This window comes from Oncorhynchus masou, chromosome 18 (genome assembly GCF_036934945.1).
Source record: "Oncorhynchus masou masou isolate Uvic2021 chromosome 18, UVic_Omas_1.1, whole genome shotgun sequence".
NCBI classification, from domain to species: domain Eukaryota; kingdom Metazoa; phylum Chordata; class Actinopteri; order Salmoniformes; family Salmonidae; genus Oncorhynchus; species Oncorhynchus masou.
The window spans coordinates 6855415-6882421 of record NC_088229.1 but is presented as its reverse complement, the minus strand read 5'-3'; the positions used below and the strand labels follow the sequence as shown (position 1 = coordinate 6882421).

The following is a 27007-nucleotide window of genomic DNA, read 5'->3' as shown; positions in this document are numbered from 1 at the left end:
TAGCTGCGAGACCTCTTGGTTAGATCATACATTCCTGTACAGATGTGGCAGTAAACAGGCAGCAACAAGCTATAGGAGATTATTATGTAAATGGGTATATTGAGTTTTAAGTATAAAAACAAGATGCTTCATATAAAATGTACCATTTCTATTTGCTCAGCATTGCTTTTTTAAATTTTTTATTTTATTTATTTCACCTTTATTTAACCAGGTAGGCTAGTTGAGAACACCTTTATTTAACCAGTTAGGCTAGTTGAGAACAAGTTCTCATTTGCAACTGCGACCTGGCCAAGATAAAGCATAGCAGTGTGAACAGACAACAGAGTTACACATGGAGTAAACAATAAACAAGTCAATAACACAGTAGGAAAAAAAAGAGTCTATATACACTGTGTGCAAAAGGCATGAGGAGGTAGGCGAATAATTACAATTTTGCAGATTAACACTGGAGTGATAAATGATCAGATGGTCATGTACAGGTAGAGATATTGGTGTGCAAAAGAGCAGAAAAGTAAATAAATAAAAACAGTATGGGGATGAGGTAGGTAAAATTGCTCCAGTGTCTCATACCCTATTCTGTTGCCAGCAACATTGCCTAAAAACAATTGCCAGTTTATCAAGGCCTTTTTGTCTGGGTAAATCCCAGACTGATGCTGAAACATTGTTAACGTTGTGGTTGGCAAGCTGACTGCTTAGGCAGACTAGTTTCTGATTGAAAGCATGGGGATTAAATAACTGATTGCTGCTCAGTTTAGTTTCCTGTCACTAACCACGTTTTCATCCACTGTTTTTAGCCAGCAAATTTCTGTTTAAATTGTATAAATGCCAACAGGTAATTTGTTCGTTTGACCATGGTGCCATATTTTTTTTTGTTGGTTAAATTTGAATTATGTGAAATTATAGTTTAAAATCACATCACATTTTCTATTTGGGTACATGAAAACGTAAGCTTTTTTGTGCACCAAGTCACCATGCTTTAATTCTGATCTGCAATAAGTCCATTTGGTAGAAAATGCCTTTTTTTAATTTTAGAATATTCGCATGAATATCTGTCTTCAATTGGATGAAAACCTAGCTATTGTTGAATAGTATGAAACTAATCCCATGCGCTTGTGGTCTAGCTCTTATCAGTCTATGAACCTGTATATTTAGGACCCTATAAAATCTGTGTTGCGGAGAACCTAGACGGTATCGTATAATCCAGACGTTTTAAAACAGAATTCAACAATTTTCTAAAATGTATTGAACTTGTTAGAAAATGTATTATTTTTCCCAAGTTAATCACAAGACATCAACAAAATGCAGTTTTCTGAAATGACACAGGAATGTGTGTGCGGTGCGCACGGTTTTTAAAATCATTGTCGCTCAGTCTGATCGTGTGATGCGTTAGGAAACAAATTAACATATGTTCATACACAGCTCTGATTGGCTGATTTGGATTGTCTCGAGCCCGTCCCCTTATCCAGATGAACAGTCATTGGTCTATTGTAATCAGAACACATTGTGACATCATGATGTGGGTCGACAGTTCCATCCTGCCTGAATAGGCTGAAATTCCCTGTGTTTCTTTTTATATTAATATTTTTGTATTTTACTAGTGGGTTTTTTCACACAAAGGCAACACTGAAAATGTGAAAATTGAGATATTTTGACCTCTTAGTGTGGAAATATATTTAAAGGAAATCACATTTTTAACTGCACTGCCCCTTTCACTACCTTTGCCTACCTGGCAGAATGGTCCCCTGATTATTTGCATAAATCCTGTGGCCATTTTGTTAAGCAAACTCTGCCATCACGAGTGCTAAAGGGCACACTTGTATTAAAGGGACATTTCTTCGATTTTTATTTTATTTTTTTCTCCTCCCCAAGACCTTGAAAGTGATCTCCTCATTCGGTTTTAAGCATTATGTTGTGGACTTGCAACATGAAATTGTTTTCCTATTTAAAAAAATGTGTGATTTAAACCTTTTTGTTGTTGTTGCGATAACCTGATAATTAGTTTTTGTTCTATGGCAACCTGATAAAGTAGGAAATACATTTTATAGGGCCCTATATATTAGAAGATATTCCATTTGACTTCTATTGGATGCTATCCCATACTCTAGCCTATTGGTCTAGACAGCATCTCCTCATCTGTCTACGGATCAGTGTTATTTGACTAGTGCTGGGCTGGCAGAAAGGCAGCTTTGTTCCCCTGCTTCTGTCAGTGGGGATTTAGCCCTTTCACATTCCCTCATGGATGGTCATTGGTCCCTGCCCAGAGACGGGGTTGTGTCTCTGTGTGTGTGCTTGACGGTGTTTTTCCCTGTCTGTGTAGACCTGTTGTCCTCTAGTGGTGTCACGATACCAAAACAATACCACAGTAAAAAGAGAATATTATTCAGTCACAGAATGTCACTCCAATCAGAAACTCAGATCCTGCTCTGTCCAATCGTTGGTCATCGTTTAAGTTCAAAATATCATTACATTTTAAACATTTTACTTTTTTTTTTTTTTTCCAGAGACAGCCTTGTATGCTTTTTAATGAACCAATATTTTACAATCAATTTGACTTTAGTTAAAACATCTAACTACATAACTTAATGTTAATAATAATATATTTGAATGGTTTAATCGCTTGATAAACTGGGTAAATTTTAAGAAAATATTTATGATGCAGGTGAATGCATATTCAATAAGTGTGTGTGTGTGTGTGAATGCGGAGAGTTATTGAGCTTGTTTTCGGCTGATTTCACTTGGCTACAGATGGTAATCTTCTCTTCCATGTGGGACTTATTTTATCGTACTGCTCAACAACATTTGCATAGAAGTAGCTTATTTTCATCAAAGTGTGACCTGTCTCGAACCAGTAATGAAGTCATTTAATGAGCCAAGAGCTGTGCGGCCTGTCGGACCCCTCACTTCGCTGAGGCAATACATCTTTGGCTGAGGCAATACATCTTTGGCTGAGGGAGAGACGTAAAGTTTTGAGTGGCAATCGTCTTTGAAACAGAATTGTTTTTTTTTGCGTTATGGTTTGCATATCACAAACAAAGTAGTAGGGTAGTGAATTGATGTTAGTTTCAGCAGTAAGTATGGAAAGTTAGTGCCTCCAGTATCCAAAACTCTTCATTTATTCCACATTGTTGTTAAAACCTGAATTCAAAATGGATTAAATATATATTTGTTCTCACCCATCTACACACAATACCCCATAATGACAGTGAAAACATGTTTTTAAAAATGTTTGACTTCACTTTCAATAAATGTGCAATCAATCAAATGTATTTAAAAACCCTTTTTACATCAGCTGATGTCACAAGTGCTGTACAGAAACCCAGCCTAAAACCCCAAGCAGCAAGCAATGCAGGTGTAGAAGCACAGTGGCCAGGAAAAACTCCCAAGAAAGACTGGAACCTAGGAAGAAACCTAGAGAGGAACCATGCTCTGAGGGGTGGCCAGTCCTCTTTTGGCTGTGACGGGTGGAGATTATAACAGAACATGGCCAAGATGTTCAAACGTTCATAGATGACCAGCAGGGTCAAATAATAATAATCACAGTGGTTGTAGAGGGTGCAACAGGTCAGCAGTCAACTGAGTAAATGTCAGTTGGCTTTTCATAGCCGATCATTCAGAGTTAAAGATGGCAGGTGCGGTAGAGAGAGTTGAAAACAGCAGGTCTGGGACAGGTAGCATGTCCGGTGAACAGGTCAGGGTTCCATAGCCGCAGGCACAACAGTTGAAACTGGAGCAGCAGCACGACCAGGTGGACTGGGGACAGCAAGGAGTCATCAGGCCAGGTAGTCCTGAGGCATAGTCATAGGGCTCAGGTCCTCCAAGAGAGAGAAAGAAGGAAAGAGAAAGAGCGAGCACACTTAAATTCACATAGGACACCGGATAAGACAGAAGAAACACTGCAGGTATAACAGACTGAGAGAGGGAATTAGACTCCTGCTCACGGCTGGTTGTGACACAGCCTGAAAACAAACCCGGGTCTGTAGTGATGCCTTAACCCCTACGATGTCTTCGACCGTTGCTCCACTCAGAAGGTCTTTCATTACGTTCCTTCCCTTTTATAATAAAAAAAAACCTCCCTAGTTCCTGCCGATGAGAAGCATACCCATAACATGATTCAGCCACAACCATTCTTGAAAATATGAAGCTGTACTCAGTGATGTTGTGTTGGATTTGCCCCAAACATAACTCTTTGTATTCAGGATATACATTTATTTGCCAAATGTTTTGCAGTTTTAATTTAGGGCCTACGTATCTGTACAGGCTTACTTCTTCTTTTGACTTAGTCAATTAGGTTAGTATTATGGGAAATTACAATGTTGGTCCATCCTCAATTGTCTCCTATCACAGCCACTCAATTCTGTAACTGTTTTAAAGTCACCATTGGCCTCATGGTGAAATCCCTGAGTGGTTTCCTTCCTCTCCGGCAACTGAGTTAGGAAGGACGCCTGTATCTTTGTAGTGACTGGGTGTATTGGTACACCATCCAAAGTGTAATTAATAACTTCACCATGCCCAACCGGATATTCAATGTCTACTAATAGGTGCCCTTCTTTACAAGGCACTGAAAAACGTCCCTGGTCTTTGTGGTTGAATCTGTGCTTGAAATTCACTGCTCGGCTGAGGGACCTTGCAGTTATCTGTATGTGTGTGGAGTACAGAGATGAGGTACACTATTGCACACAGAGAGTCCATCTAACTTATGTGTCTTGTTAAGCACATTTTTACTCCAGAACTTATTTAGGTTTACCATAACAAAGGGGTTGAATACTTATTTATAATTCATTTGTAAACCAAATTCTAAAATATAATTCCACTGACGTTATGGGGTATTGTGTGTGTGTGTGTGTGTGTAGGCCAGTGACACAAAATATACATTTAACTCCTTTTAAATTCAGGCTGTAACACAACAAAATGTGGAACATGTTAAGCGGTGTGAATACTTTCTGAAGGCACTGTAGACCTATAATCCTGTATCTTTTTGGCTGTATGGACCTTGTTTTGCGAACATTAATTAACAGTTTCAATATTTCTTCATGCCGTGTCGCATTATTCAATTGTGTTAACTTCTGTGCATCATGAGTGGTGAGCTAACATGATGCAGTCCAGACTCCCAGGCTAGCAGTGAGTTAGTGGAGCTAACATGATGCAGCCCAGACTCCCAGGCTAGCAGTGAGTTAGTGGAGCTAACATGATGCAGCCCAGACTCCCAGGCTAGCAGTGAGTTGGTGGAGCTAACATGATGCAGCCCAGACTCCCAGGCTAGCAGTGAGTTAGTGGAGCTAACATGATGCAGCCCAGACTCCCAGTACAGGCTAGCAGTGAGTTAGTGGAGCTAACATGATGCAGTCCAGACTCCCAGGCTAGCAGTGAGTTGGTGGAGCTAACATGATGCAGCCCAGACTCCCAGGCTAGCAGTGAGTTAGTGGAGCTAACATGATGCAGTCCAGACTCCCAGGCTAGCAGTGAGTTAGTGGAGCTAACATGATGCAATCCAGACTCCCAGTACAGGCTAGCAGTGAGTTAGTGGAGCTAACATGATGCAGTCCAGACTCCCAGTACAGGCTAGCAGTGAGTTAGTGGAGCTAACATGATGCAGTCCAGACTCCCAGGCTAGCAGTGAGTTGGTGGAGCTAACATGATGACTCCCAGGCTAGCAGTGAGTTAGTGGAGCTAACATGATGCCAGACTCCCAGGCTAGCAGTGAGTTAGTGGAGCTAACATGATGAGTTAGTGGAGCTAACATGATCAATCAGACTCCCAGTACAGGCTAGCAGTGAGTTAGTGGAGCTAACATGATGCAGTCCAGACTCCCAGTACAGGCTAGCAGTGAGTTAGTGGAGCTAACATGATGCAGTCCAGACTCCCAGTACAGGCTAGCAGTGAGTTAGTGGAGCTAACATGATGCAGTCCAGACTCCCAGGCTAGCAGTGAGTTAGTGGAGCTAACATGATGCAGTCCAGACTCCCAGGCTAGCAGTGAGTTAGTGGAGCTAACATGATGCAGCCCAGACTCCCAGTACAGGCTAGCAGTGAGTTAGTGGCGCTAACATGATGCAGCCCAGACTCCCAGGCTAGCAGTGAGTTAGTGGAGCTAACATGAAACAGCCCAGACTCCCAGGCTAGCAGTGAGTTAGTGGAGCTAACATGACGCAGGCCAGACTCTCAGTGCAGGCTAGCATTGGAGCAGGCCAGACTCTCAGTGCAGGCTAGCAGTGGAGCAGGCATGGTGCAGGCCAGACTCTCAGTGCAGGCTAGTAGTAGAGCAGGCATGGTGCAGGCCAGACTCCCAGTGCAGGCTAGTAGTAGAGCAGGCATGGTGCAGGCCAGACTCCCAGTGCAGGCTAGTAGTAGAGCAGGCATGGTGCAGGCCAGACTCCCAGTGCAGGCTAGTAGTAGAGCAGGCATGGTGCAGGCCAGACTCTCAGTGCAGGCTAGTAGTAGAGCAGGCATGGTGCAGGCCAGACTCCCAGTGCAGGCTAGTAGTAGAGCAGGCATGGTGCAGGCCAGACTCCCAGTGCAGGCTAGTAGTAGAGCAGGCATGGTGCAGGCCAGACTCCCAGTGCAGGCTAGTAGTAGAGCAGGCATGGTGCAGGCCAGACTCTCAGTGCAGGCTAGTAGTAGAGCAGGCATGGTGCAGGCCAGACTCCCAGTGCAGGCTAGTAGTAGAGCAGGCATGGTGCAGGCCAGACTCTCAGTGCAGGCTAGCAGTAGAGCAGGCATGGTGCAGGCCAGACTCCCAGTGCAGGCTAGTAGTAGAGCAGGCATGGTGCAGGCCAGACTCTCAGTGCAGGCTAGTAGTAGAGCAGGCATGGTGCAGGCCAGACTCCCAGTGCAGGCTAGTAGTAGAGCAGGCATGGTGCGGCCAGACTCTCAGTCTAGTAGTAGAGCAGGCTGGTGCAGGCCAGACTCTCAGTGCAGTAGAGCAGGCAGGCATGGTGCAGGCCAGACTCTCAGTGCAGGCTAGTAGTAGAGCAGGCATGGTGCAGGCCAGACTCCCAGTGCAGGCTAGTAGTAGAGCAGGCATGGTGCAGGCCAGACTCCCAGTGCAGGCTAGTAGTAGAGCAGGCATGGTGCAGGCCAGACTCCCAGTGCAGGCTAGCAGTGGAGCAGGCATGGGGCAGGCCAGACTCCCAGTGCAGGCTAGTAGTAGAGCAGGCATGGTGCAGGCCAGACTCCCAGTGCAGGCTAGTAGTAGAGCAGGCATGGTGCAGGCCAGACTCCCAGTGCAGGCTAGTAGTAGAGCAGGCATGGTGCAGGCCAGACTCCCAGTGCAGGCTAGTAGTAGAGCAGGCATGGTGCAGGCCAGACTCCCAGTGCAGGCTAGTAGTAGAGCAGGCATGGTGCAGGCCAGACTCCCAGTGCAGGCTAGTAGTAGAGCAGGCATGGTGCAGGCCAGACTCCCAGTGCAGGCTAGTAGTGGAGCAGGCATGGTGCAGGCCAGACTCCCAGTGCAGGCTAGTAGTAGAGCAGGCATGGTGCAGGCCAGACTCCCAGTGCAGGCTAGTAGTAGAGCAGGCATGGTGCAGGCCAGACTCCCAGTGCAGGCTAGTAGTAGAGCAGGCATGGTGCAGGCCAGACTCCCAGTGCAGGCGAGCAGTTTCGGTCTACCTTGGGACACTAATGTCTTGTTTTGTTTCTGTTAGTCTGTCTCGATCTTTTCTGTCTTTGTATGACCATGCCTGTGTGTTCTCTGTCTCTCCCAGCAGGAGATTCCCTCTCCTGAGATGCATGTGTTTGTCTATGGTTTCTATATTGTCAGTACCAGTCGGTCTCACTCTGCCCTGTGTCGTCTCCTCCTCTCAGTGGAGGACCAGAAGGAGGTGCTGTCTCCAGTGAACCCTGAGCTGCGACACAAGGAAGTACAGATGAACTTCTTCAATCAGCTGACCTCCGTGTTCAACCCTGACCTCACCGTGCTGGCCTCTCCCTCAGGACGCACACAGGTCAGTGTAATGGGATTAGCGGAATAGGGACTGTGCAGAGGGGAACGGGAGGAGATGAATGGGGACTGTGCGGTAGGGAACGGGAGGAGTGGAATAGGGATTGTGGGGAATGGGGTTAGCGGAATGGGGACTGTGCAGTGGGGAGTGGAATGGGGACTGTGCGGTAGGGAACGGGAGGAGTGGAATAGGGACTGTGGGGAATGGGGTTAGCGGAATAGGGACTGTGCAGTGGGGAGCGGAATGGGGACTGTGGAACGGGAGGAGCGGGACGGGGACTGCGCGGTCCCTATCCATTTGAAGGGATAGTTACTTAACCTGTAGTGACGCCCAGCCCGTGAACGGGACCGTTATCATCATCTGACACTAATTAGCATAACGCAACGGACAAATCTTCCTATAAAATCTTTCTATTCATGAAAATCACAAGTGAAATATATTGGAACACAGCTTAGCCTTTTGTTAATCACCCTGTCATCTCAGATTTTCAAAATATGCTTTACAGCCAAAGCTGGACAAGCATTTGTGTAGGTTTATCATAGCCAAGCATAGCATTATGCCTTGCTAGCAACAGGCAAACTTGTCACGGAAATCAGAAAAGCAATCAAATTAAATTGTTTACCTTTGATGAACTTCGGATGTTTTCACTCACGAGACTCCCAGTTAGACAGCCAAAGTTCTTTTCTTTTTTTCTCCCCAAAAATATTTTTTGTAGGCGAAATAGCTCCGTTTGTTCTTCACGTTTGGCTGAGAAATCGCCCGGAAATTGCAGTCACCACAACGCCGAAGAATATTCCAAATTGGCTCCATAATATCGACAGAAACATGGCAAACGTTGTTTAGAATCAATCCTCAAGGTGTTTTTCTAATATCTATTCGATAATATATCCGTCGGGACAATTCGTTTTCTCTAGGACCGATTGGAGTAATGGCTACCTCTGCACTTTACGCGAGAATCTCTCTCGGAGCCACCATGTGACCACTTACGCAATGTGGCCGCCTACGGCTATTCTTCAACAGCAATGTGTAAAACTACGTCACAATGCTGTAGACACCTTGGGGAATACGTAGAAAGCGTAAGCTCGTTGATGGTACATTCACAGCCGAATAGGGAGTCATTGGAACGCAGCGCTTTCAAAACCTGGGGCACTTCCGGATTGGATTTTTCTCAGGCTTTCGCCTGCAACATCAGTTCTGTTATACTCACAGACAATATCTTTACAGTTTTGGAAACGTTAGTGTTTACTATCCAAAGCTGTCAATTGTATGCATATTCTAGCATATTTTCCTGACAAAATATCCCGTTTAAAACGGGAATGTTTTTTTTTCTTCCAAAAATGAAAATACTGCCCCCTAACACCAAGAGGTTTTTAAGTTGTAGCTTATTTCTGACTTTATTTATTTTATTTAACCTTTGTTTTTACTTCCCTAAGGGGTCGTTTCATGTCAATTGTATCAAGTATCTGCATCTTCACTTCTAAAACACCAATTTTCTATTTATGTATTTTTTTATTCAGTCTGATTTACAGTGTTTGTTTTGTTGTGCTGTCTGTTTAGGCGGAGAGTGAGAGTGAGGACCAGGCGACGACAGACCAGACCTTCCAGGCCAAAATGAAGAATGCCTTTGTGTCCCAGAACGTGTCCAGTCTCCAGGAACTGGGCGGGTCGGAGAAGTTGCTACGTGTCTGCCTCAACCTCCCTTACTTCCTGCGCTATATCAACCGGTTCCAGGACGCCGTCTCGGCCAACTCCTTCTTCATCATGCCCGCCACCGTCGGAGACGCAACTGCTGTCCGCAACGGGTAGGTTTGTGGGATTTTTTTTTGGAGGGGGGGGGTTTTAGAATTTTTTTCAGCAAACTAATTTGTCTCACCTGACAGGTTTCTCTGGTCCTCCAGCATACTGCCCCTCTCTATAAGCAGGCCTGGGCAATTCCAGTCATCGGGGGCCTGATTTAGTGCCCCCCCCCATCTCGAGCAAACACCTGTTTGCATTTTAAACTGAAGATCATATGATTAGTTGATTATTGGAGTCAGGTGTGTTAGCTGGGGCTTAAGTATGACACCAATCAGGGCCCCCCCCCCCCAAGGTTATATATGGCGCTCTCTTTTGGCACCCTACCTGTGCTTACCTCAGTGTTTTTCCCCCCCTGTGTCTCTGACATTTGTGTGTGTGACCTCTGACCTTGTCAGGTTCCACTCCCTGGTGATAGATGTGGCCATGGCCCGGGACACCTTGTCCTTGCCTGTCCTGGAGCCCCTGACTCCTGGGAGACTTCTGGACATGACTGTGTTGGCACTCAGCTGCCTCTACGCAGGTACGCTATTATGGGTTCATGTTGGGTTTCATCTCTGCTATATATATATATATTTATTTATTTATATATTTATTTATTTATTTAGTAGTATTTTACTGTCCCTTTTTTTTAATGGCAGACGATCGTGAAACGGCAACTTTTCAAGCTGATAGCGCTGAGCGGTTTTAGTACCTTTTTTTTTTTAGGTCTTTTCGGGTTATATGATAAACAGATTATCACTGGTTTCCATGATTTTATTATATATTTCATCATTAAATGCATTGTGTGGGTTGGATGCTGTGACAACACAGAATAAATCCGTTAATATGAGCCCCATGATGGTAGAGACTGCCCATTCCTGCTCATCAGATATTAACCACCATTTATTCACTTTACATTTCAGTGGTTTTGTATATTATATTAGTTTATTTTGATGACTTTATTATTTCATTCCAAGTTATCATCTCATATCTCTGGAGCAGCTGTCTGTGTTGTCTGACGGAGATCACTGTTTCAGTAGTTCTTCAGAGTAAACAGCTGTGAATACCAATGACTGCTCAACTTATCAATCACTTAATGTGTTTCTCAGTCAGTCAATAATGAATCTATATATAATATGTGCTTCTGTCAGTCAATAATGAATCTATATATAATATGTGCTTCTGTCAGTCAATAATGAATCTATATGGCCATTCTGCAGGTATATATAATATGTGCCTCTGTCAGTCAAAATGAGGATCTATATATAATGTGTGCATCTCAGTCAGTCAATAATGAATCTATATATAATATGTGCATCTGTCAGTCAATAATGAATACAACATTTGCTTTGTTTGCTCCTCCAGAATAGCCTTCATTTATCAGTGCATGGCCATTCTGCAGGTGGGCAGCGGTCTGCAACTTCCACAGCCTCCACCAGCTCCAAGGGTGTCTAAAGCGAGGGATGCTGGTCTCATGTTACTCCAATGTCTGCGTTCCACAGGGATGTTGGTACAGAAATGTGTGAGTGTATATACATGGATGTGTTCCATATAACTCCACATTCAATTAAGAACACTTTTTTTGTTTTGTTTCTGCCCCAGAACAGCCTTCATTTATGCTGGTCGTGGACTCCACAGGGTGTCTAAAGCGTTCCACAGGGATGCTGGTCCATGTTGACTCCACAGGGTGTCTAAAGCGTTCCACAGGGATGCTGGTCCATGTTGACTCCACAGGGTGTCTAAAGCGTTCCACAGGGATGCTGGTCCATGTGGACTCCACAGGGTGTCTAAAGCGTTCCACAGGGATGCTGGCCCCATGTTGACTCCACAGGGTGTCTAAAGCGTTCCACAGGGATGCTGGTCCATGTTGACTCCACAGGGTGTCTAAAGCGTTCCACAGGGATGCTGGCCCATGTTGACTCCACAAGGTGTTGAAAGCGTTCCACAGGGATGCTGGTCCATGTTGACTCCACAGGGTGTCTAAAGCGTTCCACAGGGATGCTGGTCTCATGTTGACTCCACAGGGTGTCTAAAGCGTTCCACAGGGATGCTGGTCCATGTTGACTCCACAGGGTGTCTAAAGCGTTCCACAGGGATGCTGGTCCATGTTGACTCCACAGGGTGTCTACTCCAAGCGTTCCACAGGGATGCTGGCCTCATGTTGACTCCACAAGGTGTTGAAAGCGTTCCACAGGGATGCTGGTCCATGTTGACTCCACAAGGTGTTGAAAGCGTTCCACAGGGATGCTGGCCTCATGTTGACTCCACAATGGTGTTGACTCCACAAGGTGTCGTTCCACAGGGATGCTGGCCTCATGTTGACTCCACAGGGTGTCTGTTGAAAGCGTTCCACAGGGATGCTGGCCTCATGTTGACTCCACATGGTGTTGAAAGCGTTCCACAGGGATGCTGGTCCATGTTGACTCCACAAGGTGTTGAAAGCGTTCCACAGGGATGCTGGCCTCATGTTGACTCCACATGGTGTTGAAAGCGTTCCACAGGGATGCTGGTCCATGTTGACTCCACAAGGTGTTGAAAGCGTTCCACAGGGATGCTGGCCTCATGTTGACTCCACAAGGTGTCGAAAGCGTTTCACAGGGATGCTGGCCTCATGTGGACTCTAATTTGGATGTCCTTTGGGTGGTGGACCATTCTTGATACACACGGGAAACTGTTGAGCGTGAAAAACCCAGCAGCCGTTGCAGTTCTTGACACAAACCGGTGCGCCTGGCACCTACTACCATAGCCTGTTCAAAGGCACTTTAAAAAAAATATTTTGCTTTGTCTATTCACCTGCCGAATGACACATACATAATCCATTTCTCAATTGTCTCAAGGCTTAAAAATCTTTCTTTAAACCCGTCTCCTCCCCTTCATGTACACTGATTGAAGTGGATTTAACAGGTGACGTCAATAAGGGATCATATCTTTCACCTGGATTCATCTGGTCAGTCTATGTCACGGAAAGAGCAGGTGTTAATGTTTTGTAAACTCAGTGTGTAATTTTAAACCCCCTCCAACCCCAAAATAAATAAAATAATCCCCTACTTCAATAAATAGGATATTAGGAAACACATTCTTGTCTTCTGATTGAGTTAATTTAATTTCTCATGGTTTTGATGTGTGTTTTTTCCAAACAGCTGGACATCTACGAAATGATCGGCCAGGCCATCAGCAGCTCCCGCAGAGCTGGAGGAGAGCATTACCAGAACTTCCAGCTGCTGGGGGCGTGGTGTCTGCTGAACAGCCTCTACCTGATCCTCAACCTGAGTCCCACGACCCTGGCTGACAAGGGCAAGGAGAAAGACCCTCTGGCCGCTCTCAGGGTCCGAGACATAGCCGCCCGCACCAAGGACGGAGCAGGCTCCCCTAAACTGGGCCCGGCCAAAGGGTGGGTAGCGCTCTGGTAGTTTCTAACCATTTTAGATATGTGCTGTTAAGTATGTAACGATTATGAAAGTTGTATTGTAAACTTTGTTTTGTATTTAAACGCCAATTTAAATGTGTACATGACACTGCAACAACATTTCCCCACGGGGACAATAATGTCAGTCAGGAAGTGGTTAAATGGTAAGATTGCATACAGCGATCTCCATGAAACTCAAATTAATTGCTAACTAAAGATCCTAGTTTAAACTGTTTAAATTTATTTATTTATTTAACTATTTGAGAATATATATTTTTTATTTTCAAACTTTGGACCTGAAAGTATCAAAGAAAAACCTGTTTGTGGTTTCATTGAGACTCTCTGTTGTCTCGTCTCAGACATCAAGGCTTTGGTGTCCTGTCAGTGATCCTGGCGAACCACTCCATCAAACTGCTCACCTCCCTTTTCCAAGACCTGCAGGTGGAGGCTTTGCACCGGGTCAGTGCAGTGAGTAACAAACACACTGCTTCAATTGCTGCTTATTCATAAAGATATGATTTATCAGTAGCAATCCAGCCCACACATATATGGATCAATCACTATTTTCATAATTTATGATGATTATGTTCGAGACCCAGTGAAACTCCAGCCCTCTTCCTCTGCCTCTCCTCTGCCTCTTCCTCTCCTCTGCCTCTTCCTCTCCTCTGCCTCTTCCTCTGCCTCTTCCTCCCCCTCTGCCTCTCCTCTGCCTCTTCCTCTTTCTCTGCCTCCCCTCTGCCTCTTCCTCCCTGCCTCTTCCTCCCTCTTCCTCCCCTCTGCCTCTTCCTCCCCTCTGCCTCTTCCTCCCTCTGCCTCTTCCTCCCCTCTGCCTCTTCCTCCCCTCTGCCTCTTCCTCCCTCTGCCTCTTCCTCCCCTCTGCCTCTTCCTCCCCTTCTTCTCCTCTCCTCCCCTCTGCCTCTTCCTCCCCTCTGCCTCTTCCTCTGCCTCTTCCTCCCCTCTGCCTCTTCCTCCCTCTTCCTCCCCTCTGCCTCTTCCTCCCTCTGCCTCTTCCTCCCCTCTGCCTCTTCCTCCCCTCTGCCTCTTCCTCCCCTCTGCCTCTTCCTGCCTCTTCCTCCCCTCTGCCTCTTCCTCCCCTCTGCCTCTTCCTCCCTCTGCCTCTTCCTCCCCTCTGCCTCTTTCTCTCCCCCCATTATTTCTCCCCACCTCGCCCTCTTCTCTCCCTCCCCCATCTCTTCTCTCCGCCCCCCATCTCTTCTTCCGCCCCCCCCCCCCCCCCCCATCTCTTCTCCCGCCCCCCCCCCCATCTCTTCTCTCCGCTCCCCCATCTCTTCTCTCCACCCCCCCCCCATCTCTTCTCTCCCCATCTCTTCTCTCCCCAGGGTTGGGCCAGTGACGGTCCCCCAGCAGAACTCAACATCATGGCGCAGAACACCTCCACCCAGAGGGTTCAGAGACTCCTGGACTCTGTTCCCCTTACCAACCTGCTGTTCAACCTTCTGTCCACCTCATACAAGAAGGTACTAAACTGTTTTGAACTTTTATATATATATATATATATATATATACTAAACAGAAACCATACGTGCAAAAAGATTAATTTCTCTCATTTTGTGCGCAATTTTTTTATTTTTACATCCCTGTTAGTGAACATTTCTCCTTTGCCAAGATAATCCATCTGTGTCATATCAAGAAGCTGATTAAACAATAGGACCATTACACAGGTGCACCTTGTGCTGGGGACAATGGACAAAGGGGCCACTCTAAAAATGTGCAGTTTTGTCACACAGATTCAACCCCACAGACACGTGCTGTAGGCCACACCGGCAGTTTAAATTTTTTATTTTTTACTACGGTGTGATCATCATGTGGTTTTACCACACTACCACACTGTGGTATCATCTGCATGTGACATGGAAACTACTCTTCCTCTTAACAATTGATCTAAGTCTGCTGCTCCTCCAGTAACTGATGATTTCAATCAGCCGCTCAGTCCTCCATGTTTTATCTCTGCTTCTAATACAAAAGCATTGAAAGCTTTGAAAAACGCTGTGCCTGGCATGCTGATAATGCCTGTGTTGACGTGTCTCCTCCCCTCAGGCCTGTGTCCTGCAGCGTCAGAGGAAAGGCTCGGTGAGCAGTGATGCCAGTGCCTCGACAGACTCCAACACCTACTATGAAGATGACTTCAGCAGCACAGAGGAAGACAGCAGTCAAGGTACTGCCCCCTATCCCTTCCCCTCATCTCTCTGTCTCTCTCTCTCGCTCTGTCTCTGTCTCGCTCTCTCACTCTCTCTCTCTCGCTCTGTCTCTGTCTCGCTCTCTCTCTCTCTCGCTCTGTCTCTCTCTCGCTCTGTCTCTCTCTCGCTCTGTCTCTCTCTCGCTCTGTCTCTCTCTCGCTCTGTCTCTCTCTCGCTCTCTCTCTCGCTCTGTCTCTCTCTCGCTCTCTCTTCCCAACCCCCGTCATAAAGAACAGCATCACTTCTCATCTCCTATCACGTGGGCTGAGAGCTTACAAGTCATTATTATAATATTTGTAAAACCCTTGATGCCAACCACACACACAAATCAGAGATAAAAATGTAATTTAAGATATTAGACAGAGTAGATGAAAGTTGTCTGTGTACCAGATCTGATAACCTTTTTGAAGTGTAATGTTCCAGGGTGTGTCGTGTGTGTGTGTGTGTGTGTGTGTGTGTGTGTGTGTGTGTGTGTATGCCTTCTGAAAGCTGTGTTTTTTTGTTGTTTTTTTTAACCTGTGTATCTGGGCTAGCGTCAGAGTCAGGCCTGAGAAGAGTCAAGAATGTGTTCAGGCAGTTCTTGTGCGTTGCGGGACTCTGTAAAATCACCACAGGGGGAAATAGCAGCCGCGGCAACAGAGGTTAGACAGCGGTGGAGGTCGGTGTCACTTTCAATCGGAGGAGGATGAGCTCATTTGTAATGGCCGGTATAAATGGAACGTTAATCCAACGCATTACAGTGACCACGTCCTTCGGTTTTAAAATGACACCAACCTCCACTGGTCAGAAGTCAGATGTATGACAACTGAGACAGAATCACACACACACACACACACACACACACACACAACTTGTAATGCAATAAATCGGAGATAAAAATGTACTTTAAGATATTAGACAGAGTAGATGAAAGTTGTCTGCGTACCAGATCTGATCCACAGTTGAAGTCTGAAATTTATATACTCCTTAGCCAAATATATTTAAACTCAGTTTTTCACAATTCCTGACATTTTAATCCTAGTTAAAAAAATCCCTCTCTTATTAAGTAAGTTAGGATCACCACTTTATTTTAAGAATGTGAAATGTCAACTAATTCTTTCTACTATTACTCTATTTCAGCTTTAATTTCTTTCATCACACGCCCAGTGGGTAAGAAGTTTACATACACTTAATTAGTATTTGGTAGCATTGCCTTTAAATTGTTTAACTTGAGTCAAACGTTTCTGGTAGCCTTCCACAAGCTTCCCACAATAAGTTGAGTGAATTTTGGCCCATTCCTCCTGACAGAGCTGGTGTAACTGAGTCAGGTTTGTAGGCCTCCTTGCTTGCACACGCTTTTTCAGTTCTGACCCCAAATATGCTTGGGGTCACTGTCCATTTGGAAGAAATTTGTGACCAAGCTTTAACTTGACCTGACTGATGTTGCTTCAATATATCCACATAATTTTCCTCTTCGTGATGCCATCTATTTTATAAAGTGCACCAGTCCCTCCTGCAGCAAAGCACCCCCACAACATGATGCTGCCACCCCCGTGCTTCACGGTTGGGATGGTGTTCTTCAGCTTGCAAGCCTCCCCCTTTTTCCTCCAAGCATAACAATCGTCATTATGGCCGAATAGTTCTATTTTTGTTTCATCAGACCAGAGGACATTTCTCCAAAAAGTATGATCTTTGTCCCCATGTGCAGTTGCAAACCGTAGTCTGCCTTTTTTATGGCGGTTTTGGAGCAGTGCCTTCTTCCTTGCTGAGCAGCCTTTCAGGTTATGTCGATATGGGACTCGTTTTACTGTGGATATAGATACTTTTGTACCCGTTTCCTCCAGCATCTTCACAAGGTTCTTTGCTGCTGTTCTGGGATTGATTTGCACTTTTACTTTCGCACCACAGTACGTTCATGTCTAGGAGACAGAACGCGTCTCCTTCCTGAGCGATATGACGGCTGCGTGGTCCCATGGTGTTTATACTTGAGTACTATTGTTTATACAGATGAACGTGGTACCTTCAGGCGTTTGGAAATTGCTCCCAAGGATGAACCAGACTTGTGGAGGTCTACAATATTTTATCTGAGGTCTTGGCTGATTTCTTTTGATTTTCCCATGATGTCAAGCAAAGATGCACAGAGTTTGAAGGTTGACCTTGAAATACATCCACAGGTACACCTCCAATTAACTCAAGTGATGTCAATTAGCCTATCAGAAGCTTCTAAAGCCATGACATCATTTTCAGGAATTTCCCAAGCTGTTTAAAGGCACAGTCAACTTAGTGTATGTAAACTTCTGACCCACTGGAATTGTGATAGATAATTTCACTTATAATTCAATTTGTCTGTAAACAAAAGTTGGAAAAAGGACTTGTGTCATGCACCAAGTAGATGTCCTAACCGACTTGCCAAAACTATAGTTTGTTAACAAGAAATGTGTGGTTGAAAAACGAGTTTTAATGACTTCAACCTAAGTGTATGTAAACTTCTGACTTCAACTATCTATATATAAATATATATGAGGCATGCCATGTAGCAGACATTTATCATAAGCAACTGGCCTCAGTGGAAATCAAACCCACGACCTTGGTGTTACTAGAGCCATGCTCTGACCAACTGATCTACCTCACAGGACAGTCTCCACCCACTATAGCAGTGTTATACTCTGACCAACTGAGCCACCGTCTCCACCCACTATAGCAGTGTTATACTCTGACCAACTGAGCCACCGTCTCCACCCACTATAGCAGTGTTATACTCTGACCAACTGAGCCACCGTCTCCACCCACTATAGCAGTGTTATACTCTGACCAACTGAGCCACCGTCTCCACCCACTATAGCAGTGTTATACTCTGACCAACTGAGCCACCGTCTCCACCCACTATAGCAGTGTTATACTCTGACCAACTGAGCCACCGTCTCCACCCACTATAGCAGTGTTTATATTTCAGCAGCAGAGAGAAGACAGAGGACAGCAAGAACAGCTAATGTTTCAGGTCAGCAGCTAGCTTTCTGTCCCTTAGGTCACACCATAGTTTACACCTCGCAGTCATGGTTAATTTGCTTACTTTATTGTATGAACCACAATAAAGTTTGATTTTTGGACTGGGGCACCCACCACCCAGGCTGAGTAGAGGCAGTAGCATCAGAGTCCTAGAAATACAGACTTCCGAGAGAGATGGAGAATTTTGATGGGTTCTATGGTGGCATCAAAAGTTCCAACACAATAGTTGGAACACAAATTAGATTGCCCTGAAAGTTTTGTTGCCTACACAATCTCTGTATTTCTTAGTCTCTGAGTAGAGCTGAATGTAAAGCCTCACATATTCAATATCCTAAATATGGCATAGAAGTATTTTATCATACCCCTTTGATGCATGCTATTATATGCATTTTTAATCTCAGCTTCAGTTGATGAGTAGTGTACATACGATCACTTGTCGTGGCATGTGTGACAGCGGGCCAATTGCACCAAAGGAATTTTGCCATTGTTCTGACCTTGTGAATGGTTATGGCAGTGTGATGAAGGTTAAATGTAACTCTATGGTGGCTAAATGTAGCCTGGTGTTACGAGACTATTGTTATGATGGCGAAGTGTACTGTTATCAATGCTAAATGGCCGCGTTTACACGGGCAGCCCAATTCTGATCTTTTGTCCAATCACAGCAGGTCTTTTTCAGCGATATTTTTTATTTATTTATTTTTTAATATGATTCGTCAAAAAAACAATTAGTGAAAATAAATATCAGAATTGGGCTGCCTGAGTAAACACAGCCAATGTAGTCTTATGAAGTCTACATTTTTCCTGCTGTTATGAGGGCTAAATGTTGTCTTGCAAAGACTAGTGTTATGAAGGCCAAGTGTAGTGTTACGAAGACCAAGTGTAGTGTTACGAAGGCCAAGTGTAGTGCAACGAAGGCCTAGTGTAGTGCAACGAAGGCCTAGTGTAGTGTTACGAACGGCCTGGTGTAGTGCAACGAAGGCCTGGTGTAGTGCAACGAAGGCCTGGTGTAGTGCAACGAAGGCCTGGTGTAGTGCAACGAAGGCCTGGTGTAGTGCAACGAAGGCCTAGTGTAGTGCAACGAAGGCCTAGTGTAGTGCGAAGGCCTAGTGTAGTGTTACGAAGGCCTAGTGTAGTGCGAAGGCCTAGTGTAGTGCAACGAAGGCCTAGTGTAGTGCAACGAAGGCCTAGTGTAGTGTTACGAAGGCCTAGTGTAGTGTTACGAAGGCCTAGTGTAGTGTTACGAAGGCCTAGTGTAGTGTTACGAAGGCCTAGTGTAGTGTTACGAAGGCCTAGTGTAGTGCGACGAAGGCCTAGTGTAGTGCGACGAAGGCCTAGTGTAGTGCGACGAAGGCCTAGTGTAGTGCGACGAAGGCCTGGTGTAGTGCGTGTAGGTGCGAAGGCCTGGTGTAGTGTTACGAAGGCCTGGTGTAGTGTTACGAAGGCCTGGTGTAGTGTTACGAAGGCCTGGTGTAGTGTTACGAAGGCCTGTGTGTTAGTGCGAAGGCCTGTGTAGTGGACGAAGGCTAGTGTAGTGCGAAGGCCTGGTGTGCGACGAAGGCCTAGGTGGCAACGAGGCCTGGTGTAGTGCACGAAGGCCTAGTGTAGTGTTACGAAGGCCTAGTGTAGTGCAACGAAGGCCTAGTGTAGTGTTACGAAGGCCTAGTGTAGTGTTACGAAGGCCTGGTGTAGTGCAACGAAGGCCTGGTGTAGTGCAACGAAGGCCTGGTGTAGTGCAACGAAGGCCTAGTGTAGTGCAACGAAGGCCTAGTGTAGTGCAACGAAGGCCTAGTGTAGTGTTAAGCACTGCAAGAAAAATGTAAATCTTACCTCGATTGTTATAATATGGTATTGAGATGAAGTTACAGTGGCTCGTTCCGAGTTGATTTTGCTCACCCAGAAAACGTCTCGTTTTAAGATATTCTGACTTGTTTCGAGCCTTTAAAAAAAAAAAAGTTGAAGCGTTATCTGCCAGTCCACTAAGATAATTTACCTCGGTAAGATGTCTTAAGATCAAATATATTTTTAAAATAAGATGTTCTTATCCCCAATTTGTATCAATTCTTAAAAAAAAATAAAAAGTTTTAAGTAAGCAGAATGATTAGCCATGGCGCTAAGATAATTTACCCTAGTAGAACATCAAGTCAATGCATTCTAATGGTAAGACATATCTAGGTAAGATAAATGTTTTTTTTGTTTTTTTTTGCAGTGTGACGGCTAAATGTCGTGTTTTAAATACTAATTTAATGCAACGTTACGAATGCTAAACGAGAGAGAGAGCTGACTTAGGACATGATTATAGAGGCCGTAGGATAATGGCAGTGCTTTGTATAGACGGCATGTTGGAACTGAACCCTGAGACATGGACGTCTGTGTGTAACCTCGTGTCCTACCCGTCCTTGTCCAGATGACGACAGCGAGCCCATCTTGGGCCTGTGGTTCGAGGAGACCATCTCGCCAACTAAAGACAAGGTGGCCCCCACCACCTCCCCCACCCCCCCCTTGGAGACCTCTCCCAGACTGAAGAGCCCCTCCAAGCAGAACGCAGGAGAGAACGGGAACATCCTGGCCGGACGCAAGGACCCCGAGCTGGTGAGGCCTTGGGGTGTTAGGAAACACAACATGGACTTGAACATGTAATCTATAGTGACAGGCTGTGGTCTGATGTCTGTACACTTCTCCCAATGTGTCCATGTTACATCCCCTTCGTAGTCTGTCGTTCCGAACCCTGAACGAGGCAGTTTAACCCCACTGTTCCTCGGCCGTCATTGAAAATTTGAATTTGTTCTTAAAAACTGACTTGCCTAGTTAAATAAAAGTCAAATAAATAGTTTGAAGAAAGAAAGGGTTGGTAGAAGGAATACATTGGAACCTCCCCTCCAGGTAATGCTTGCCACCAATGCCAAAATGCACGAAGGGGAGTGAACTAGTGCAAACCGCTGGGTTGAAGGGTGGAGAATTTAGAACACAACTTTATGTTGGGCCTCCCGAGTGGCGCAGCGGTCTAAGACACTACATCTCAGTGCTAGAGGCATCACTTCAGACCCTGGTTCGATTCCTTGCTGTATCACAACCTGACGTTTGGGAATCCCGTAGGGCCCAGCGTTGTTAGGGTTTGTCCAGGAGTAGGCCGTCGTTGTAAATAAGAATTTTCCCTTTTAACTGACTAGTTAAATAAATAAAAATGTTTTCTAGTAGAAACTATGCTTACAGGCCTGTCTATTACTGTTAAATATTGATTTATAAATTGATGTTTCAGTTCCTGAGCCTGGCCTCCAGCATCCTGAACTTCATCACCACCTCCATGCTAAAATCCAGGAACAACTTCATCAGGAACTACCTGTCTGTCTCGCTGACAGAACAGCACATGGCCACGCTAGCCAGCATCATCAAGGACGTCGACAAAGACGTCAAAGGTTGGTTGGAATAAACAAAAAAACATTTATTATTATCATCATCATCGTACATGAGTTTAGTAAATGAGCTCTCGCTCGCTCACAAGCCTGAAGTATTTCCATTTGTTTACATTTACATTACATTTAAGTCATTTAGCAGACGCTCTTATCCAGAGCGACTTACAAATTGGTGAATTCACCTTCTGACATCCAGTGGAACAGCCACTTTACAATAGTGCATCTAAATCATTAAGGGGGGGGGTGGTGGTGAGAAGGATACTTATCCTATCCTAGGTATTCCTTGAAGAGGTATTGAAACTATTGATGCCCTCGGATGGGAAGTGCTTTCATAAAATGTTGGAATACAAATCAGGTGTAATATCTTGAAGTGTCTCAATAAATTCCTAATTTAATATTGTGTATCGCCCCCCAGGTTCCTCAGATGAAGAGTTTGCCTCTGCTCTGTATCTCTTCAACCATACGCTAGTGACATCAGACCTACCCTCTCCAGCCCTGCAGGTGAGGGGAACCTCCTTTCTAATGCGGTCATTTATCTTTCATTATTTCATTACAAATGACTCGAGTCCCGGCACTACTAATAACCTGGACTGAAATACACATCTTATATGAAAGAAGAAGAAAAAAGGTTTACTGCATCTTTTTAAGAACTTAATTTGAACAGACGTACTCAAGGGGGAGGGGAGGGACCGGACGTACTCAAGGGGAGGGGAGGGACCGGACGTACTCAGGGGGAGGGACCGGACGTACTCAGGGGGAGGGACCGGACGTACTCAGGGGGAGGGACCGGACGTACTCAGGGGGAGGGACCGGACGTACTCAGGGGGAGGGACCGGACGTACTCAGGGGGAGGGACCGGACGTACTCAGGGGGAGGGACCGGACGTACTCAGGGGGAGGGACCGGACGTACTCAGGGGAGGGACCGGGGGACGTACTCAGGGGGAGGGACCGGACGTACTCAGGGGAGGGACCGGACGTACTCAGGGGGAGGGACCGGACGTACTCAGGGGGAGGGACCGGACGTACTCAGGGGGAGGGACCGGACGTACTCAGGGGGAGGGACCGGACGTACTCAGGGGGAGGGACCGGACGTACTCAGGGGGAGGGACCGGACGTACTCAGGGGAGGGAAGGGACCGGACGTACTCAGGGGAGGGAAGGGACCGGGCGTTCTCGGGGGTGGAAGGGAAGGGACCGGACGTACTCAGGGGGGGAAGGGACCGGACGTACTCAGGGGGAGGGACCGGACGTACTCAGGGGGGGACCGGACGTTCTCAGGGGGAGGGAAGGGACCGGACGTACTCAGGGGGAAGGGACCGGACGTTCTCAGGGGGAGGGAAGGGACCGGACGTTCTCAGGGGGGAGGGAAGGGACCGGACGTACTCAGGGGGGAGGGAAGGGACCGGACGTTCTCAGGGGGGAGGGAAGGGACCGGACGTACTCAGGTCTTTGCACAGCAGCTGCTGTTAGTCTGAAATAAGTCTTATTTGTCTTTCCCAGAATACCCTGCTGCAGCAGTTGGGCGTAGCTCCGTTCTCTGAGGGTCCGTGGCCCTTGTACATCAACCCTCAGTCCCTGTCGGTGCTCTCCAGAGTCCTGCTCATCTGGCAGCACAAGGCCTCTCTGCAGGGAGACCCAGACGTACCTGAGTGTATAACGATCTGGGAGAGGTAAGACCACATCATTAAATAAAACACTTTTGATATTATATTGTAACTTCCCAACAAGAAACAAAAATTGTCACTCAAACAGAAGGGAGAGTCTCACGAAGAACAACCAAAACGAAACAGGTGTGGTTTTTAAATAACCCATGGAGGTGTCCACTGAAAGCCGCAAGCAACAAGATATTTGGGCCCTAAAAGACACCCACCGTAAGTGGCCACTAAATAAAATAAATAAAATCCCACATCGCTCTGTAACATGGAATATAAAGACCAGGACCACCCTGTAACATGGAGGATGACGACCCGCACCGCCCTGTAACATGGAGGATGACGACCCGCACCGCCCTGTAACATGGAGGATGACGACCCGCACCGCCCTGTAACATGGAGGATGACGACCCGCACCGCCCTGTAACATGGAGGATGACGACCCGCACCGCCCTGTAACATGGAGGATGACGACCCGCACCGCCCTGTAACATGGAGGATGACGACCCGCACCGCCCTGTAACATGGAGGATGACGACCCGCACCGCCCTGTAACATGGAGGATGACGACCCGCACCGCTGTCTGTCTCTCTCTCTCTGTCTCTCTCTCTCTGTCTCTCTCTCTCTGTCTCTCTCTCTCTGTCTCACACACACTAAAATGCCATTTTTCCTTCAAAGTTTATCAACTTTCAAATCAGAATTACTTTCCCATTGTTTCCTCAACTGTAGTGTATGATGTACCATTTTGTATCTCAGAGTCTCTACTTTTATCCACCCCCAAAAAAAAAAAACGAAATTCAAATTTTGCTACGTACGATCAAATCCAGGTGGTGAATCACATATGACTGTCATAACTGTTGCTGTTCGCACCAACGAGAGGTAGCCCTATCCCTATTCTAATGGGGTACATATACGGGCCACCTTCCAGCATTCAGATGCTTGTAAAAATGGATTTGGCAATGTCATGTCATATTGGCTTTGTTAGTTGAGTTGACAAACAATGTCATCATTGTAACCAAATGCACTGTAGAACATTGTGTTTTTACCAGAGTTGTGTAGCCTACCAGAGTGGACGCAACTTCTGATTTCAGAATTGTCAATCAGTCAGATTTTAATTGTTCATGTTCATCATAAGAAATTGTTTTTGGTTTAAACAGTCAGTGTATTTGGTAATTTGTACATGAATAGTGTAGTTTCATAAAGGACAGAAACCATTTTATTTATTTTGGCGCGTGGTTGCATTCATTGGTCTGAGTGGGAGAAGTTCTGTAAAATTCAAAACTGAAATTTAATTTAGCTTTTGGGGTAAAATAAAAATTTCCATTTTATGAATTGGCTAAATGCCATGTTAATTTCTATAGATAAATATTGACAGTACTAGCTAAAAAGAAAAAAACTTGTCATTTGTAATTTTTGTTCAGAACTCTGATCTCCCTTTTTAAAATAAAACATGTTTACACAAGGTTTCTCTCTCTACTCTTTCTATCCCCGTCCCGTTCCGTCCGGTCCCTCTAGGTTTGTGGGCACCTTGAAGCAGCACACCATCCAGGGCTCTGTCCCCGGAGATGAGGACCTGAATGTGGAGCACCTCCAGCTCCTGCTGCTCCTCTTCCACAACCTGTCTGAGAGGGGGAGGCGTGCCGTGCTCACCCTGGTCACCCAGGCCATCACAGAGGTATTTAAATGCTCTTTAACTAGGTTGTCTTTGCGTTGTCGTACCATGGGCTTGGACTCGCGTCACAACTATCATGACTCCTGACTCTACCAGTGGTCTCAGACTTTGACTCAGTCTAGATCAGAACTGACTTTGTTGTCAGAACGTCTCTATCCCTGCTTAAATTAACATAATTCAAATTTGTACAAAAAAAAACACATTTAGTGCAGGTGCAAAGTTTGGTAACAGATTGATGGCCGTTCTGTTACCAAACTTTACATTTGCGTCTCCACATCATTCCGTTACTGTTGAATTGCCCACAGATACTGTAATTAGCTAGCTACCCTTATCCATGTGCAACACAGCAAGCTAGCAAGCTTTCTTGTATGTCAAACCAATAAGATGGAGCCGACCAGACATGGCATCTCTGCTTCTAGCTCCGAGGCGATAATTCCAATCATTTCGCTTCAACACTTAATAACATTTGCTAAGTATGTGACCGATAACATTTGATTTAATAAAGTCCAACGTTCCTCTCTCCTCTGCTCAGGTGGCGGGTGCCCAGCATCAGGAGGCCCAGCTCAAAGTCGTACCCCTCAACCTGGCCCGCATACTGCTGGTTCTCGACTACCTGTTGCACCAGTACTCGAAGGTTCCTATGTACCTCTTCCAACAGGTAAGTTGAATGGCTGCTCCGTCCGTTTAACGGTTTTATTAACGCTCTTGAATCAATTTCCACGGCCCAGTTGGAATCAAATTAGCATAATACCCATATCCCCCAATCAAAAATGTGTCTGTTCCTCTCTAGGTTTCTTCCTAGGTTTTTGGCCTTTCTAGGGAGTTTTTCCAAGCCACCGTGCTTCTACGCCTGCATTGCTTGTTGTTTGGGGGTTTTAGGCTTGGTTTCTGTACAGCACTTTGAGATATCATCTGATGTACGAAGGGCTATATAAATACATTTGATTTGATTTAAAACCACATCTTTGGGAGTTTTATTGTCCAGAAACATTTGATCTGTTTTTTGCAGTAGGTCGTTGGTCAGGCGAGGTAGCCCTCCTAACACAATGACTGACTGGATCCCCTCTCTCTATTGCTTGCAGGTCCAGTATAATCTGCTGACCCCTCCGTGGTCAGGCCAGGGTTCAGTCCAGGACGGGTCCAAGCGCAGCGCCCTGCCGCTCTACTGCGGCTTTAAAGAGGTGGAGGAGAACTGGTCTAAGCACTGCTCGGCAGGTAGGAGTAAGTCAAAACCTTTCTGTTCTGTTTTTTTTTAAGGGGGAATAACCTCATCTGTAGATCTGGGCAGTATGGACAAACATCCATATCGCGATAGATTGACGGAGTTATCGTGACAATGATAGATTGACGGAGTTATCGTGACAATGATAGATTGACGGAGTTATCGTGATAACGAGAGATGTGACAGACGTGACTAACAGAAATGGAATAATGTGTCCCTCAACAAAGGGGGGGGGGTGTCAAAATCAAAAGTAACAGTCAGTATCTGGTGTGGCCATTAGCTGCATTAAGTACTGCAGTGCATCTCCTCCTCATGGACTGCAACAGATTTTCCAGTTATTGCTGTGAGATGTTACCCCACTCTTCCACCAAGGCACCTGCAAGATTACGGACATTTCTGGGTGGAATGGCCCTAGCCCCCACCCTCCAATCAGGTCCCAGACGTGCTCAATGGGATTGAGATCCGGGCTCTTCGCTGGCCATGGCAGAACAGACATTCGTGTCTTGCAGGAAATCACGCACAGAAAGAGCAGTATGGCTGGTGGCATTGTCATGCTGGAGGGTCATGTCAGGATGAGCCTGCAGGAAGGGTACCACATGAGGGAGGAGGACGTCTTCCCTGTAACGCACAGTGTTGAGATTGCCTGCAATGATAACAAGCTCAGTTCGATGATGCTGTGACACACCGTCCCAGACCATGACTGACCCTCCACCTCCAAATCGATCCCGCTCCAGAATACAGGCCTCGGTG

General features: G+C 45.9%; 1 protein-coding gene across 1 annotated transcript in view; it reads left to right on the top strand.

Annotated features, from left to right (window-relative positions):
- LOC135504726 (E3 ubiquitin-protein ligase UBR4-like) overlaps nt 1–27007 on the top strand; it is a 135648-nt gene that overhangs the window by 11213 nt on the left and 97428 nt on the right. The window contains 15 exon segments of the mRNA XM_064923538.1: nt 7800–7939; nt 9494–9738; nt 10129–10253; nt 11215–11234; nt 12853–13103; nt 13478–13586; nt 14459–14596; nt 15177–15294; nt 20706–20890; nt 21558–21714; nt 22127–22212; nt 23212–23381; nt 24879–25038; nt 25568–25693; nt 26118–26256. Coding sequence (XP_064779610.1) covers nt 7800–7939; nt 9494–9738; nt 10129–10253; nt 11215–11234; nt 12853–13103; nt 13478–13586; nt 14459–14596; nt 15177–15294; nt 20706–20890; nt 21558–21714; nt 22127–22212; nt 23212–23381; nt 24879–25038; nt 25568–25693; nt 26118–26256 — 2169 coding nt within the window.